General features: G+C 44.0%; 1 protein-coding gene across 1 annotated transcript in view; it reads left to right on the top strand.

The window, feature by feature from the left end:
* Positions 1-17,366, top strand: part of LOC8042552 (neuropilin and tolloid-like protein 2) — a 263,775-nt gene that overhangs the window by 137,613 nt on the left and 108,796 nt on the right. Inside the window, exon 2 of the mRNA XM_029988983.3 lies at positions 5,285-5,329. Coding sequence (XP_029844843.1) covers positions 5,285-5,329 — 45 coding nt within the window. The remainder of the gene's footprint in view (positions 1-5,284; positions 5,330-17,366) is intronic.

Genomic DNA, 17,366 nt, shown 5'->3' on the forward strand with positions numbered 1-17,366 from the left:
TTCAATTTGTCTAGGTTTGTTGGCTAAGGATGTTCAGCAAATCAAGTGAGACGCTACGCCATCGCCTTTTTTTTTCTGCATGTTAAGTGGGAAAAAAAATATTACGATAGTCGCTACCGACTTCGTGTCCGCCATTCTCAAAGACTGACACTCCAGCATGACAAAGAAGCAAACGCAAATCACAAACACAAATTCGTAATTCTAGAAATACATCGTGATAGAGCTACTGTGGTCGCGTTTCAAATGCTCTCACAAAATTATGATATTGGAATTTCTGGCATGACTGTTCTCCTCCCGTGTTCTAGTATAAGCTCCTAATTTTGTGGAGTACGCGGCTGCTGCTAATACATGTGCTGATTTAGTTTTTCATTATTTGTTATACTTAAGTAGTAAGTTAGCCACTCTACCGCCGACCGTTGTGTTATTTCACATATAAGTAGGCCACCTTGATCTGGAGCGATGCATGCTATAGTCCCGAACAACGGAAGTCTCATTTTCTTTTCGGTAAACATATGATTTATATTTTGTGAAGTCAGTTGACCGGGGTTGAATTACTTAACTTAAGGCAGAACAATGTGCGAGAGAGGGAATCGCGGAATCTAGGCGAATTGTCGAGGTTGAGAAATGGAAATAGCAGGAATCGAAGAACTCTAGCTGGCATCAGATTACGTGGACCTCTGCAGACAAAGATGATGTGGAACCAGTTCAACCATTCCCATCGATCGAGCAACTTGAGTCCATGTTCCGGAATTTTCGCGAAGCTGGGCGGCTGTTGCGCGCCTGTGACAATGCGAAAATCGATGCGAAACTGGAGATGAAACGAATTAACGAAAGCCCGACGGACGGGCGCTGATGCACGCACTGGCGGAGTACCGATTTGGGGAGTATTTGATAACATGCCTTAAAATGTGGTTCATGTTCCGATTGTCCCATAGAGCTGGAACTGCTCCGCCTTATCAGTTTACAACGGGATATTCGCTGAAGGGTGGCGACATTCTTCGCCTGCCTGCCACAATTCCACGCCTTCCGAAATATCGTATTTCCTGAACAAATTATTACGATTTGAGGAACGGCAGTAGTGGCAAAGAATAGGCGGGAAATCTGTTAACAAAAGGCAGCTGAAGGAGTTTCAGCAAATAACAATGGACGAGAGCACGCTTAATGATTACTTAACAAAGCCGAAAAAGACATGCTGTTTCGCATGAATCACGGTATAATAGCCAAATAAAAAAAAATAAAAGACGGTGCCGTGCTAAAAAATAAGTTTTCATAGAATGGCTTATTGCGAACATCAGTGAATTAAGTGCCAAAAAATACAGGCTCAGGAGATTTGTCTTTTATGCGAAATAAAACTAAAATCACATTATACCTAATATAATTAAGTGCGGAGATAGTATCCGAATATTTTATAAAACTTACACGATCTTTGACGGAGAAGAACTAGCTAGGCATACCTCCACAGAGGCCGTCAGCACCTAGTTTGTTTGTGCAACATGTAACACATTTTAAAAGTGCATTGTGCAGGGCTATATTCTACAGAATTAAATACACTACGACACAATGTTGGTGGTAGCAGATATTCAGGACTACCTAAATATGCGAGGAACAAAGACGTTCCAAATGTACAACTACAATTCCTCGTAGGATTAATATCTTGGAAATAACCACAAAAAAAAAAAAGCCGGAAAACCTCAGGCCTCTTGCTTTCGACTGCAGCGCTCGCTGAGCTGGCAACGACGGAAGAGCGGCTGGCGCTTTGTGGTGTCAGAAGTCGGGCAACACGACAGGCCCGTCGTCTCGGGGAACACGAGCGGCAAACACAAACCCCACCCTCGCTCCCTTAACAAAGAAGAGCGCGGCGATTCGAGCTGATGCGACCGCTTCCTAAAATAGGACTCCAGGAAGCGGAACCGACCGTACAAAAGGAGAATCTTCCTTCGCCGCCTTTCTGTTCTAATGATGTTGCGAGTCGAACCGACCGAGACTCTGCTGAAAGTGGCGCACCACTGCCATTGTCTCCAAGATAACTCGGAAAATTTTTGGGCGCTCCTTTTGATGTCGGAAGATTGTCTCGCTGTAGAGTCTTTGCGAAGGTGTTGCGCGCGCTAAACAAAGCTAGGATGCGTCAGTTTGATCAGTCTGATATTTTAGTCATTTAAAATCTTTGCCCCGTTGATGTCTGGGTCCATCAGCTTTGTATTACTGGCAAAATATTTTGAGGTGGGGAAATTCAAAGTAAACCGCTACATTTAAATGACAACGGACACTAGTCGACTGAGTCAGCTTAAAAATTAAGGCACGCTTAAATTGTAGATTTATTGAAATTATAATAACGTTAACTTTGCACAAGCTGTTTATTTAAACGGTGCATGCAATGTTTTCATACGAGACACTAGGGTGTTTCAGAAAATTGTTTTCGAATGTCCGATACCGTTCCAGGGGTCTGATGTTGATACAGAGAAGAGCGAGAGCATTCTCGGCTGCTGATTGGAAGAAGCGTCGCAGCTCTCTGCTGGGCGCGGTTATAATCGCCCAATGAGAAAATCTGAACTCGATCACGAGTTAACGATCCGTCAGTATTTTTGTGAGAACGTCTCGCCAGCACACAAATGGCAAGAGAGGTCTCGCTGTCCCTTTGCTTATACTAAGTGCTCTTTCATCCACCGGTCGATGTCAGCTTGCGCACGGCAGCAAAACTACTTGGCATATGCAAAGGAAACACGAGTTGTTGATCGCTTCTAACGTGAAATAGCAAATGATCACATTTTCAGCTGTCGTCTGATCGTACTTCTCCGTGGTACTTTGTTCGTAGCAGGCGATCCACCTTTTTTTTTTTTTTTTTGCTTTATTAGCGGACGGCATGCGGTATTTTCTTGCTTTGTTTTCGTCTGCCCATGATGCTTCGTAGCAGATAAACCCCGCTCTTCACTCGCGTAAGCAGATGAAGCGTCTGCGAACATCATCTTCGCTCTCTCCTTGAGAGGCAAATTAGATTTCGTTCTCGCGTTGACCGATATGGAACCCCAGGCGCGCGCTTCGTAGAATGTTAGGTGGCGGGACCCTAAGCTCCTGTAACTAATATAGTTCTATGAAAACACGATCTCCTACACTTCCCCGATCTGTCGTCAGGCGACTGTGATGACTCAGTCGAGCGACTGTCATTGAAGTTCTACAATAGCAGAAAGTGCGAGCTTGCACTTATGACATGTGGATTTGAGAAACTGGTGCCGGAGATAATTTGTTTCCTTCGTATTTTGACTGTGTCGCCACGACAGCGTTCATTCAGCTTTTATTGTTCGGGGACTTCGTCACCGATACTTCTCTGATTGAGCTTTGTTTCGATGGTTTCTTACGTTGTAAAGCACGGCTAGGACGCATGATTGCATAAAGTTCCAGGGGTGCACAACTGAAAAATGACGCGGGCCGAAAAAAAATGCCCCTTGGTAACTGCGCCGGTTTTCAATATCAGACAGATAGGTTTTCAATTTCTGGCATCATCGCACTGGTTGCCGTCTTGAGCAAATCTCGCAGTGTCATGTCCGCGGGCTGCATGTTGTGCACCTCTGGATGCCATAAATGGTGCTGGCAGCAAATTATCAACAAATACTCACAGTCAACTATAAATTCAAAATACGCTTTATTGGCCCCTTGAAACAAACTACATAAAAAGGGAATCGCAACACGAGACGAAGTAGTTGAAACGAGTAAAAATAAAATGCCCCAACGACATTTTTTTTTTTTTTTTAAGCTTTTGTCAAGTATTAAGGGTTATCGATTCGTTCACTTTGAACGCCGTGTCCTACAGGGGTACTAAAGGATGGATTGCCATTCTAAAAATTACAACTCACTCCGGCATAAAATTCCGAACTGAGTTGTCTTTGTTTAATTAATAAAAATTAAATCAATCTATTGTTGGATCCTTAGGGAATGCGTTAGCATGACCTTTGGGAAACGCCACGCACGTCCCCCTCTCGGAAGCGTTAACGTTGACCCCTTTACTTTTCTGTTTTGGCTCTTTTCTTGGCTTTGTCTTTTGCTTCCTTTATTTTTTATTCCTCTTTTTGGCTTCGTTACGGGGTCAGTGTTAGCGTTTCCCAAAGGAAGACTTGTGTGGCGTTTCCCGAGGGTCATGCTAAAGCCTTCCCTAAGGATCCACTAATAGATCTTCCTTTAATCGTTTCACCCCTTTTCTGTACTCTGCCTGTCAGAGTACGTTGACGCCCTTGGATACGGTCATTCATAGCACCCGTGGAAAGAACCACATTCATACCACTCGTGCAGGGAACCGGATTCATTGTTTTACTACACGCACACATCACAGCCCACGCACCGCTACTACGGAAACCCAGAGCGAAGAACATCCGGCCACGGCAGAGCGGCAATTGAGCACGCCCGCATTCCACTGCGCCGCAGCGCCTCCTCCTCTCTGGCTACGCACCAGCTGTGCGACGCTCCTTTGACGAAAACGAAAACGGTCGTTTTGCCGAGAACCCGGCGGTGTCTGTCAGTTTGTCAGCGCCGGGCAGAGAGGAAAAGGGAAAGATAGAGGGTGATGCGTGTTGACGTCAGCGCTTGGGACCAGGAGCGTCCACCGCGTCACCCTTCTCTCTCCCTTTTTCCCTCTCCCCGGCGCTGGCAAGCTGATAGGCTCCGCTGGGTTTTCGTCAAAACGAGCGTTCTAATGCTAACGCACTAAACACAACATCGAAAAAGAAGCGGAACAATCGATTTATCTCCTCGCGCATTTTGATCTACGCGCTGTGCTTGCCGTGTCCAGGGGGTCTATGTTCAACAAATGTGTCGTTTCTCCTAAGAAGAAACGGAAGTGACGGAAGTGACAATATCGCGTCTGATTGGTTAGAGGCTCAAAATGACGAAAGAGGAAACTTTCGTTATTTGAGCCTCTAACGAATTAGACGCGATATCGTCACTTCCGTCACTTCTGTTTGCTTTTAGGAGAAGCGAAACATTTGTTGAACATAGCCCCCCTGCTTCACCGATTGTCTGCGCTTGGCAGAATTAGATCAGAGTTGACTGTATTCGGAAGAACGTGTTGCAAGTGCATGTCGCACTTGGTCTAACGTGTCGGGACTAGAATATCTAGTTTACACATACACACTACGAGCGATAAATATGATGACAATAGGATAAGTAAAATTAGTTTCTGGGAGAGAGTGTAGTACGCGACGGCCTTCTGTTCTTTCTTAAACACCGTTTTTCTTTATTTTCTTTTTTTAATACCCCTTCCGAAAGCCTAAATTTTTCTCTTTATTTCTCTTTGCAGCGCTGGCAGTCACACTCCTGACGATCACAAGCAGTATGGTTGCAGGTAAGCTTACTTCATTTTTACGTATAACAGCATATCGCAGGGCTTACACTTCAAAAGAAGTCGAAACGGAATAAGCTGCTGATCTTACTCCCTTTTGGCTCTTTTTCCAAGTTGCTTGTCTTACACTCAATTATAGCATTGCCTGGAATTTTAAACTCCCATGCTTGTTCCTCTTGTACTGGCGAGTTCCTTGCCTAATAACCACTGTGTGATTGATGCTCTCGCTGGCAAACACCGTTTTGCTTGTAGCTCAATATCGATAATTGGTGTTTGCATTGTATACGGTATAGTACTTACAAATTATTATACAAACAGTGTATGGGAAATATTATCCGCTGCCCAGAATCATTAGTTGTGGCTTTGTGCTTCGATGTACGAACATTTTGCGGAGTTCGGCCTTTCAGCTTTTGTTCTCAAAGCAAGATCTGATCTTTAAAGGACAACTTATTTTAGTAATGCAATATTTTAGGGGGCAGAACGCGGCTGGAAACAACGCAAAATAATGTATCCAAGTTCCAGAAGAGCTCGGGGGACCGCTATGTTTCAAGAGGAAACGCCGACTCGACAATATCATGTCATGGGCTAATCATTTTGTTTTGTCCCACTTTTTTTTTAAATCTTAGCAAAGCACCTACATTTCTCTCTCAACTACATACGGCCTTCAGATATAACGAAATCTTTCGAAACTCAAAACGCACGTGGGAGCATTAACGCGGTCTCTGTTAATACGTAGCGGAGCGCCAACAAGAACAGTAAGTGGAGCGCTGTCCGGCTCCGAGTCCGACGCAACTTGCCGTCTCGTCGGTTAACCTCTTGCTCGTCGCTGTGCCGAGGACATCCGAGCCCAGACGCTCGGTGAGATAGTCATGAATACTAAGGAGATTCCGCTCACGGCGTTCTGTCTCGCCCAAAGGCACGCTCATTTGCATACGCGTGTTATCGCCGCCATTAACCTTGCGGATACCTCCAATTAGTTATCATTCCGGCAAAGGAAGGCTCGCCTATTCCTACTGAACATTTTATTCGTCTCACGTCGCGGCGTGGACGAGTGAATCTGCGAATTTTGTGTCCAAATTTTTGTTGTTGTTGTCTTTTGCCCAGACGGTTGCAATTTATTAATGCTGAATACACTCCTGGTGAACACCTTCCTTTTGCGCTAAATCGCCATGACGCAATCCTCGTTGCTCACGAAAAATAGCATGTCTGCTGACGTTTCTTTGTTCTGTTAACGACCCTGTTCTTCCATCAAGTTCTTACATCCAAAATTGTTTTAAAAATAGAGAGGCCAAGGGATACGTTTTGCAACCATCAAAAAATAAAACGAACAAAAACATTGTACCAAATTTTAACACATTTTTATCGCCAATTGGCAACACAATCGTGTTCGTCAGCAAGAGGAGGTACAGTACGCCCTAAGCGCATTTATTAGTAGTCGTTTGCAAGTCGGTTGTTTTAGTGTCGATGAGCTGAGTTTATCGACTGTCGCGCAGTGATACTCGACTCTAACGCCGTACGCTTTACTTTCGGGCTGTCTCCGAGAAACGATTGGCTTTCTTTTACTGTTTTTTTCTGCGAGCTAATTCGCATACATGAGCTGAGCTTAGTGCCTTCTGCTGTCGTGTCATATTAAAGAACCACACGGAGCTCTTTGCAACGCTCTCTGAGGTTTCTATATTTCATAGTCTTTATTAGTCTTCGATATTACTTCGATTTTTGTTTCCCTGATCGTACTCCTCAACTTGACCAATCCGCTGATAAAGCACGGTGATGGTGTTATTTCAAAGGTTTTGGCCAAATGACAGTAGTGAAAACGCTTAACTTCGGACGTCTTACATAAAAACGAAGACAAGTGAGTTGGTTGCTGATGATAATGCTCTGAAACTTTGCGTGTGCGCGTGCGTTTGTAGAGATAGATTGACCCACATCTCTTTTATTTAATCTCGAGTTTTATTGTTGTATATCTATACACATTTGAATGTATGCACAGATCATTGGAAATAGTAATGTTACTTTTATCTCTTCATCACTTCATATTAGTTAAAAGGTTCCTCCAGAGCCTTAAACGTTTAAATCGCTTTGTTGTTAATGGTATTGTTAGAGGATTTATGTCTTTAAACGAAGCAGACGACAAACTCCCACGTCGCACGTCGCACGAAAAACGCAAATGTCAAGCACTTCGGCGTTTGCGCGGTTCTCAAGCTCTTACCAATTTGTGTTCGTAAGACAAGCGGTGTCTTCAGCCAGGAGGACGGTCGACGATTCGACGACGCCTTCGTGCGAATCAGCTTAGTAGTCGGGCGTGTCGTACGAAATAAATCCCCATTCCTTTGATTGGTAAACAATTTCTCTTTCGAAGCTAGACCGATTCGCCAGTACCGCAAATAACAGTTCTGAAGTAGAGGTCCCGCCCCTGTCGTTCGCTGCCATCGCTCAGTCCCCCTCGTTAAGCCGTCCGGCACGCGACTCTTGCGATACGAATCCATGTTAAGAAAAACGCAGAGAATGCACAGAGTGCTTCCGGTTCTCTGTGCGACTATTGTTTTATGAACGTATTTGCAGTCTTTTAGGAGCCCCAAACATGAGTGTCATATTTTTTTTTTTTTTTTTTAGATTTAATATTGAGTGTGTACCTCGACGACACACGACCTTGATTATATTTGGTGTGTGTCTAAACAATAGAGAACGGCACGTGACCAAGGAGAAGAAAAGGAATGTCGAAGAGCAAGTTGTGTTCTTGGTAGATTGGCTGTCATATGTCATGTACAGATAAAAACCTTGACGAGCATCAATACCTTGTTGGTATCCCATTAACGATTGTCTTTTTTTTTTTTTTTGGGGGGGGGGGGGCAGATTTTTTAGTTGTGTTCGACATGACCTACTAGTTCACAGCAATACCTTTTTAAAGCAGGAGGGCATGCACAAAAAAAAAAGATTGCAGATAACGTTAATTTATGGCTAAAGCTCCTGTTCGCTACAGTATTTCTTTTTTTTTCAACTTCTAACGGAGCGATGCATCATTCATTCTCCTGTGGCTCGTAGCGGTCGGCTTCGCCGCACAGCTAGGCTGTCGAAGGTGGTGCACCCTTTACAGAGCAAGACTATGATTCTTTTGTTGCTTTTTCGTTTTGTATATACTGAAATTTCCGATTCAACGCTAAAATTGCAGAAGCCAGCGCCTACGCACTAATGGAATAAAAGAGTGAAAAGACCGAGGAATACGACTTAATGTGGGAGTCGGAAATCTAAAGCTCCATGTATTTTACAGTTTGTCCCGGATTTGCTGCAGACCTACCACCTCGTGTCTTTCGATACTTTACCGCACAAATCCGAAAACGCAAAACCCTGGGCAGGGATACTATACGAAAAATGACACAGAGAACGAGTGCCCGTCGCAGGCTGTTGCACACTCTTTTGCAAACTGCGGGCATGAAAACCATCTTGTTTGTTTGGGAGTCTGAATCCTTATTACATGTATATGTGACCGATACTGATCGTTGCGTCGCACTAGTGACTACAAAATACGTATAAATTCAGGCTGCTCAAATTCGCAGATTGCATTCAAAATAGTTGTGCTCAAATCTTCCACTCTTAGAGTTCACTTGAGCTACCAAGTCTGGTCTCCCTATTAGCCGAGACTCCTCCACTCAATCGGACACCGTGTAGAGCAATGAAACATTACAAATGCTCTATCCCGCAAAATCTCTACGATGGACTAATCAAATAATGATCATAACGTGATACAAGTAGGCTAATCGCGTGATTGTTTTTTTACGACAAGCACCGCCACCACCCTACCTTCTGGCGCAATATAGAATTACATTGATGAAACTTAAATTTTAAAAATAAGTCTTTTTTTTTTACAAGACAATTGTGGGAACGGAAGTTCGCGCAGCTTTCTGCAGTGCGTACCCGAGATACCAGGGCCGTCTGGCGTCATAAAAATTAGAGGATTATTCGCCATTTACTTTGTTGTTCCTCATTATTTTGTTGTTCACGCTCATCTCCTGACTAGCTTTCTGCGTTATTCCCGATCTGCTGCACCTCGTAGCTAAAGTTACGGCGCTTTGTACATATGTAAATATATATATACCTGTACGTTGTTTGTTTTTTTACTCTACTTTTTTACACATAAGCACCAATATGATCGCTACAGATTACAGGGATTGCGAGGAATTACAGTGTGCTAATACGGTAGTTAAAAGTTTAAATACTGCTCACTTACTTCAACTTATAAATGACAAAGAAGACGACACCGCTCTCATGGAGGCGCTCCTTTTGACGTGCAGCCTCTCCATTTTCCTCCACAACATCACGCGTGCGCAGAGGGGCCACTACACAGGCGCCTTATCAGGGCGTGAATCGGCGAAAATCGACAAGAGTAGTCGTGTACGTAGGGTGCACACGCCATCGCGAGCGTCGTCTACGTCACGCTTGAGATGTGCATGACGGAGCAGCCTAGCAGACGGCGCTGGCGTTGGTGTCTGTCCTTTGTACAATCGCTTATTCTCGTTCAATTGGCCGCGCCGCGAAGACGCTAATCTAGTTGCGGGTCGGCGATTACGCGATATTACGAATAAGCACGGTATGCTTTACATGCCCAAGAGAAGTGTGATTTTTGTTACTCTCCTTGAACTTTTCTCTGCTGTTTCTGAGTTACCTCGTTCTTTAGACACTGACTTCTACTGGAACTCCAAGTTTGTGTTCGCCTTTCCAGTAAATTTGGTTATCACTTCCAAGGTTATGTTTTTAAATTTTACTCCATAACTTCATGCCTTATCTACGACGCCTTACACCATTGTAATGCACAAGTGCCGATTGGTCGAAGGTTTTCACTAGAAAGCTTCGCCTTTTGGACGCTCGTTGCCGTCAGCTTGACTGGAGCCGCGAAAAGCAAGTAGCGTGGTAGTCTATTGGATACAATAGGTAAAGGAAACCAAATATTGGAGGTTTTTAAATACCCTACCTCTTGGAACTCACGAGAAAGGGTACCTAACCTGTTCAGATAACATCGTTGATATAGGAGCAGTGTAGCTGTAGCTATTTTAATGTGCAACTAACTCGTGGCTGCTGATCATCTAGAATGGGGTTCAAGCATCCAGCTGCAACTACTAACGACTTACGTAAAAGTTGAGCCTACAACGAGCAACCTGATTCACTGATGCTTCTCAAATGCCAATCTGAAAAAAAAAGATATATATATATATATATATATATATATATATATATATATATATATATATATATATATATATATATATATATATATATATATATATATATATATATACATATATATATATATATATGATGTTTCACGAAAAGTGGACAAATTCGATATTTCGAAAACTACGCTTCAAAACAAAACAAAAAAATGCTTCTGTGGTTTTGATCCTGGGCCAGGGGCCTATTTAGGAAAATTATTGAAGTCCAGGATAATTAAATTGTTAATTATTTCCGATTAATTAACTTCTTTAATGTTTTGTTTAAGGGCAGGCTTTCAATTAGAAAATTGCTCAGCATCATCGAAAACCACTAAATCAACAAATTGCAGAACGATAGAAGGCACGCGAAGCATTTAGCGACTTACTGAAAATCCGCACAAATTCGACGGGTTTTTATGTTTCGGTTTGCAATCGGAGCGCATCTCGGCCCCGACAGCACCGCGCCCCGTGGAAAAATAGTGCAAGCAACATCTGCTGCGCTGTCCTCGCGCAACACGGCAGAGGCTGGTTGCACTATTTCTCCACGGGGCGCGGTGCCATCGGTGCCGAGATGCGCTCCGATTACAAACCGAAACTTAAAAACCCGTCGAATTTGTGCGGTTTTTCAGAAAGCCGTAAAATGCTTCGCGTGCCTTCTATCGTTCTGCAATTTGTTGATTTAGTGGTTTTCGATGATGCTGAGCAGTTTTCTGATTGAAAGCATGCCCTTAAACACGATATTTGAAAAGTTAAATACGCAAAAATAATTAACAACCTAATTATACCGGACTTAAATATTTTTTGCTAAATAGGCCCCTGGCCTAGGACTAAAACGACACAAGCACTTTTTGTTTCGACGCGTAATTTTCGCAATATCGAATTTGTCCACCTTTCGTGAAACACCCTCTATATTATTAACGTGATCGTTTATGTACAAATTTATTTTTACAAGTTAATCGCTGAAACTATCGTCTTTGTTTTTTGTGAAACTCAACTCTCTGAGATAGTTAAAAACAGCTTAAACGTAAATTTATTATATTTTCTGGTTCGAATTTTGTCAAATATAATCTCAGCAAGCTAGCTGACTAGTATAATAAAACGTTGTCACTTTCATATCTTCGGTGAAAAGAATTGAGTAAAAGTAAATTTTTGAATAGCTGTTACTTAAACTTTCCCTAGATTTCAGTCGAGTGCAGTAATCTTTACGTCGACAATCCTTAAGAAAAGTTCCTCATACAACTAGCCAAACACTTTTTTTTTTACTGCGATAACAGTTAGTGGGACACTTCGCAGGTTTCACGCCGTTGACCGCGCTCCGTGTCGACGCGGGCCATTTTCGGCACTCCCCCAAAAGATTCCACACTGACGTCACGCCGCTGACGTCACACCGCTGACGTCACACCGCGCACACGTCACCTGTTACCTTGCGTCAGCTGACACCATGACGTGACATTGTGATGTCAAGTCACGTTGCCCAGTGACGCCACGCAACTTAATAACGTCAGGTGACACCATGCGTCACGTGACATTTAGACGTCACGAGACAGTGTGACGTCACGCGACACTGTGACGTCACGTGACAATACGTCGTCACGTGACACTATGACGGCACACAGAAGCATGAACACGAGACTGCTGATAATGAAAACAATAAAAACAAAGTGTTTTCGCGAATTATGCCAGAAAGGTTCTCGGGCGTTAAAACGAATAAAGCAAGCGGGCGTTAAGCCAGCGAAACCACGGGCGTGGAAATTACGTGAAGCTACACGCTCGAAACTTGAGCGCGCGATTTTTGAAGTGTTCTTCAGTGTTCACAAGGCGGTGTTAGTTCCTGTCTAATAACACTGCTTAAGGCGTTCGGGCAGTCACACGAACGACAGGTAATGGGTCATGCAGTTTCTTCGTTCCCTGAATTTCAAACTTGGTTGCGCGATTTTCGTAGTGTTCTTCAATTACCACGAGGCAGCCCTAGTTTGTGTCCAATAAAATTGTTTAACGGGTTCACAAGATGCTTTCGTTGGTTCCAAAACGCTATGGAATTTTCGTCAGGTGTGTTTGTCGGTTTAATACGAAACACCTGTGCAGGCTCGATGATGCGCGCTCGCATCTTTACCGTTCATTCAGTCCATCTGGTCCGAAAGGACACCTTAGCGGCTCCGACGACATACCTCAGCTGTCGCAGTGTTTCACCTTACGGGATGCCTAAGTGACCTGACTTTTGTTTACCCAATTTTATGATAAGAAACAAGATGTATGCACAAATTACTTGTATACTACCCGACACAGTTAGCGCGGAAACGACATTGGGGCTTCTTCACATTTCTCTCAGACGAGGTACTGACGATCACCAAATTTTACAGCTTTAATTAGTGTCCCAACAAACAAGCACTTTCCGCCGCACTGGCAGATTGTATTTATTATTATTATTATTATTATTATTATTATTATTATTATTATTATTATTATTATTATTATTATTATTATTATTATTATTATTATTATTATTATTATATTTTTGAGTATAAAGAAGGCTGTCTTCGCTTCTTTGTGGTATATGTGTCGCGCTGCGTACAAAAGTTATCTGAGAATTATTAGCACAAAAAGCCCTACGAAAACTAACTAACAGTGAAGAGGTTGAAGTCATTTGCGTTAACACTGGGGCACACCAGGTCCGATAGGACACTGCACAGCCAGTGCCCAGTTGCACATTTCCCCCGAAGGGCTCCGACCGCGGTCGAATTCCTCCGAAGGGACGTCCCCTTTCCGTCATCCACCTACGCATTCCCGAGAAGGCCAAAACCGACAGCAAACACCAAAAGCCGAGCAGTTCGTGAAGAAAAGAGGCAGCATCGCATAGGGCCCTCGGGGCTAGGCTAAGAGGCCGTAACAAACGACTGGGCCCGATTCGGAGTGCACATCGGCGGTGTTGTCCTCCCGCCGACGAAGTGCGTATTCCTCATTACGTATGGACGGCGCGCACGGGCACCCATTCGTTATCTACGTTGGCCCGCATAACGACGAGCTCTGTCGAACGTCGTGGGGCAGCGCCCGTGCCGACCCTCCGTTATCGAACATGCGCGGTGTCCCCGCATTAACGGCCTGGCAACCGACGGACTCCAGACATTACAGCCCCCTCCTTTCCCCGCTCTTGGCAGTTTTCGTTTTGCCGGGCCAGAGATGGGCCACGACCGCGCTTGCCTTGCCGTTACGGGCTCAGGCGACTGAGGTTCTTTGCTTCTTTGCTGTTCGCGTTCCTGGTACTTCTTTTCCTTCGACTATTGCTTCGGTTTCAACTTCAAGTTTAATGTCACGATCCTGCCTTATGGGTTTGACCGGAATACTTACAAATGTATTCGCTTATCGGTGAAAGTTTTCGGGGCAATCAAATGTTCGTCTTCGGCCGACACTGGCAGCCTATCTAACCTGTTTTTTTTTTTTTTGTGTGTGTGTGTTTTTTTTTTCTTCTTTGCATTCGCTTTGTAGGGAATAGTTTCTCATACTTGCTATGCCGTTACGACAGCAGCTTGGGAAATGGCAGAACTAGAATCGAATGACTGAAAGAGATAGTGGCGTGTGCTGGCTTTAAATAAGCTTCACAACTATATTTTGTTATCTTAATAACTTTGACAGGATTTATGCTGCGAAGACGTTATCATCTACGATTAAGTAACACAGATCGTATTCCAACTCGTCAATTCGAGCATTATGCATATATATTACGTTGTTGGAATTTTTTTTTTTTTTGTGCTTGGTGAGATCCCGCGTTGTCGACATAACAACTGCTACTGCTGGGAGACTTCCCTACCATAATATACTTACATGTTATCAGCCGTGAATAAAGAGCAAAACAAAACTCGCAAAAGAAGTGGGTCAGCCAACTTCTGGTAAGAAAAAATAGTTCGGCAACGTTTGTACAATTTGTTTTTCAGGAAGATAAAATCCGGTTGCACTTTTTGCATTTCTTCTTGAACCACGTGTGGAAAGTCTGCCAAGTCGTAATTTATAGAAGAAAATTCCTTTTATTTTTTTTTCGTTCCTTTGGTACAGGAACGTTGAAAATGCAGTAACTAAAGCACATTATTTTCGTGCACAAAACAGTAATTCCCCATAAATGCGCAGTTAACACACGAATGTTTCGATAACCTTTACGTAATAATGATAATGTGCGCCTGAGAATTTGCGGGCATTGCCAATTTTATCGATCGTTGTAAAAATTGAATGCGACTTCTATTTCTTAACGAAGAATTTGTTTTTTGGCTTGGGTGGGGGATGGTGTGGGAGTTGGATTCCGAAAAGTGACGTGACGTTACGAACACATGTAATGTCATGCGTAGATTGAACGTCACCATTTAACGTGCGTCATTTTCACGCTAAATGTAGCGGCCATATTTTCCCGCTACATTTAGAGGGCAGTGCTTTCTTTGGAGCCTCGTTTGATCCCAAAACTCAACGGAGACGAATTCACCTTTCACCGCATTTTTTCGAGGGTTTAAGCATTTATTGTTTGCACTTTTATTACGGTGTATACTAAACATACAGCGCGGACGAAAAAAAAAAATGACAACAATGTTGTTGTTGTTGTTTTTGTTGTTGTGGCTGTCGTTGTTGTTTTTCCGGCGTATCCTGTGTTCTTTCTGCGTCGGGCGCTACACAGCGCTTCGAGTCCGTTAAACGAGCGTCTCCGCGTCGGAAGCGACGCTTGTTGTGGGAGTCCGTTTGTTGTGTTTTAGGCCTGACTCTCTAATCCGCTGCCCTCGAGCGCGGATTAAAGCAACCGTTGCAATTCGACGGCAGCCTCTGACGGAAGTTCTCCATCGCCGACTTGCCCGGCGAGCTTTCTTTCGCTCTTCGGAAGTGTGACATGGCGAAGCCGGAAGGAAGGAAGGAAGTCAGGAAAAGTCTGGCCATCACTTCCGGCCTTTCATTAAGAAGCCATTATTTCCTCGCAGCTCTTTCTTGTCCGCTGGTTGCTGTGGTTTTAGTTTTTTTTTTTTTTTTTTTTTTTTGATAACTTGTGTTTCGCAATATTTTTAAGGACTTCCTCGAGCGGTTCGCAGAAATAAAAGATATATTAGTGCCTTTGTATGCGATATTTGCTGACTTATTCTGTTGGGTGGTTAAGTGGAGAAGGATGATTTTTTTTTTTTTTATGTTAGTTGGTTTGTAAATTTATTCATTCGAAATTCGTTATACCCGTATTAAGTTGATGTTGCTTTTTGGTTGGCGATGTAGTATGGTTTACTTCATAAGTTGCCTTAGATTTGTCACATTATTCATAGCGCCAAGCTCAGTGGCATATAAAAATGCATACAGACGGCAGACTTTATCGATAGACAAGTTCCTTCGAAAGCCATGATGTCAACGTTTCTCGGATTTTGAAATCCCCCACGTTCCTACCTAAAACTATGGTTCCCGGAACGCGTCTTCGATTGGTGTGTTTACCCCGCATAGAAAAGTGGTCCCTCTATTTCCGCCTCGTGACGTCATAGAAGTGTCACGCTGTCGCTGACCGCGATCCTGGCGGCGCCCCAGCAGCGGTGGTCGATGTGGTAGACGCCTGTTCCGCTGCAGGTCCATCGCCAATGCGACAGTCCACGGAAGCTTCGGAAGCCAGGAGTTGGGACGCCACAACGACAGCGACACTTGCGTTCGCTCGTGCTTTTCGCCAGCATTTCCGCGACCAACCGCCAGGATCGCGACATCCGACAGCATGCCAGTCCGGCTTCTGTGACGTCGTTTGTTGCCACTTCGAAACCACTTTCGATGTATGGGCAGGATAGAACGCTACAAATACACCAATTGGAGACGCGCTCCAGGCAGCATACTAAAATGGCAGGCAAAAAAAAAAAAAAATTGGGAAAATTTCCGCGTACCTGAGGAATCACGTGTATCACGTGCGTAAACGTCATAAAATTGGTCCGCAGCCCAGCTCCTGGAAGCCGTACCACGGCTGTCTAAGTTTTAAATTAGATTTATACGCCGCTTTTTTTCTACTCCATGGACGTGCCGGAAACCGATTGCGTGAAACTGCTAGTGCAGTGGTTTGTTTCATGAGACTTTTTTTTTACGCGGTCCTTTTTTTAACACTTGGGTGCATGGTCCATCCTCTTCTCGACTTCCAGAGACGAACACGCGCGCGCTGTGATGCGGAAAGTTCTCCCTGGGCTCTGATTTCTCCCATTTTATATTTTCGACAAATTCAATCCAGATTTAAAATTTCGTGTCGTCGCTGAGGCCCTCGTGTTGAATGATCCAAGTTCTATTCATTATTTCGCGGGTTAAATTAAACAAAAATTACCGCGTAATTGTTGCGACTTGTTCGTTTCGTCCTTTCCAGTGCCAGACTGACCAGAAGCTAGCTCTAGTCAAGTCGAGCGTCAAGTGCACTGCTTTTCTTTTAGCTCGGAGCACCACAACGAATGCTACGAGCACAATATCACAACCTTGAAAAATGCTGATCTTGCTTCGTCGCACGTGCAGCAATCTAAGCAAAGAGCTCGCCCCATTCCATCCACAGTAATCATAGGTCTAATGGTGTATTCACAGGACGGAGATTTCTTACACAGACAGGAGCAAACGTCATCGCGCTTCGAGGTCACTTGCGCCACATCACAGTTGCTTGCTATGCTTCGTTCACCGTTACGCTGAGACAGCAGCCAAAGCTACAACCACGAGAGCACGAGATCGCAGCTTTGAAATGTTCTTCTGTAGAATGAGCGCTCGCCACCAAGGAACTTGCTGCGGCTCTTGGTACTCCCAAGCAGATTCGTAGGCTGCGGCCTATCAGATGTTTAAGTCGTGTAGCGCGTCTTAAAGCCAGAAGCGAGGGCTCGCTC

This window comes from Ixodes scapularis, unplaced genomic scaffold (genome assembly GCF_016920785.2).
Source record: "Ixodes scapularis isolate PalLabHiFi unplaced genomic scaffold, ASM1692078v2 PGA_scaffold9__187_contigs__length_104089568, whole genome shotgun sequence".
Taxonomy (NCBI): domain Eukaryota; kingdom Metazoa; phylum Arthropoda; class Arachnida; order Ixodida; family Ixodidae; genus Ixodes; species Ixodes scapularis.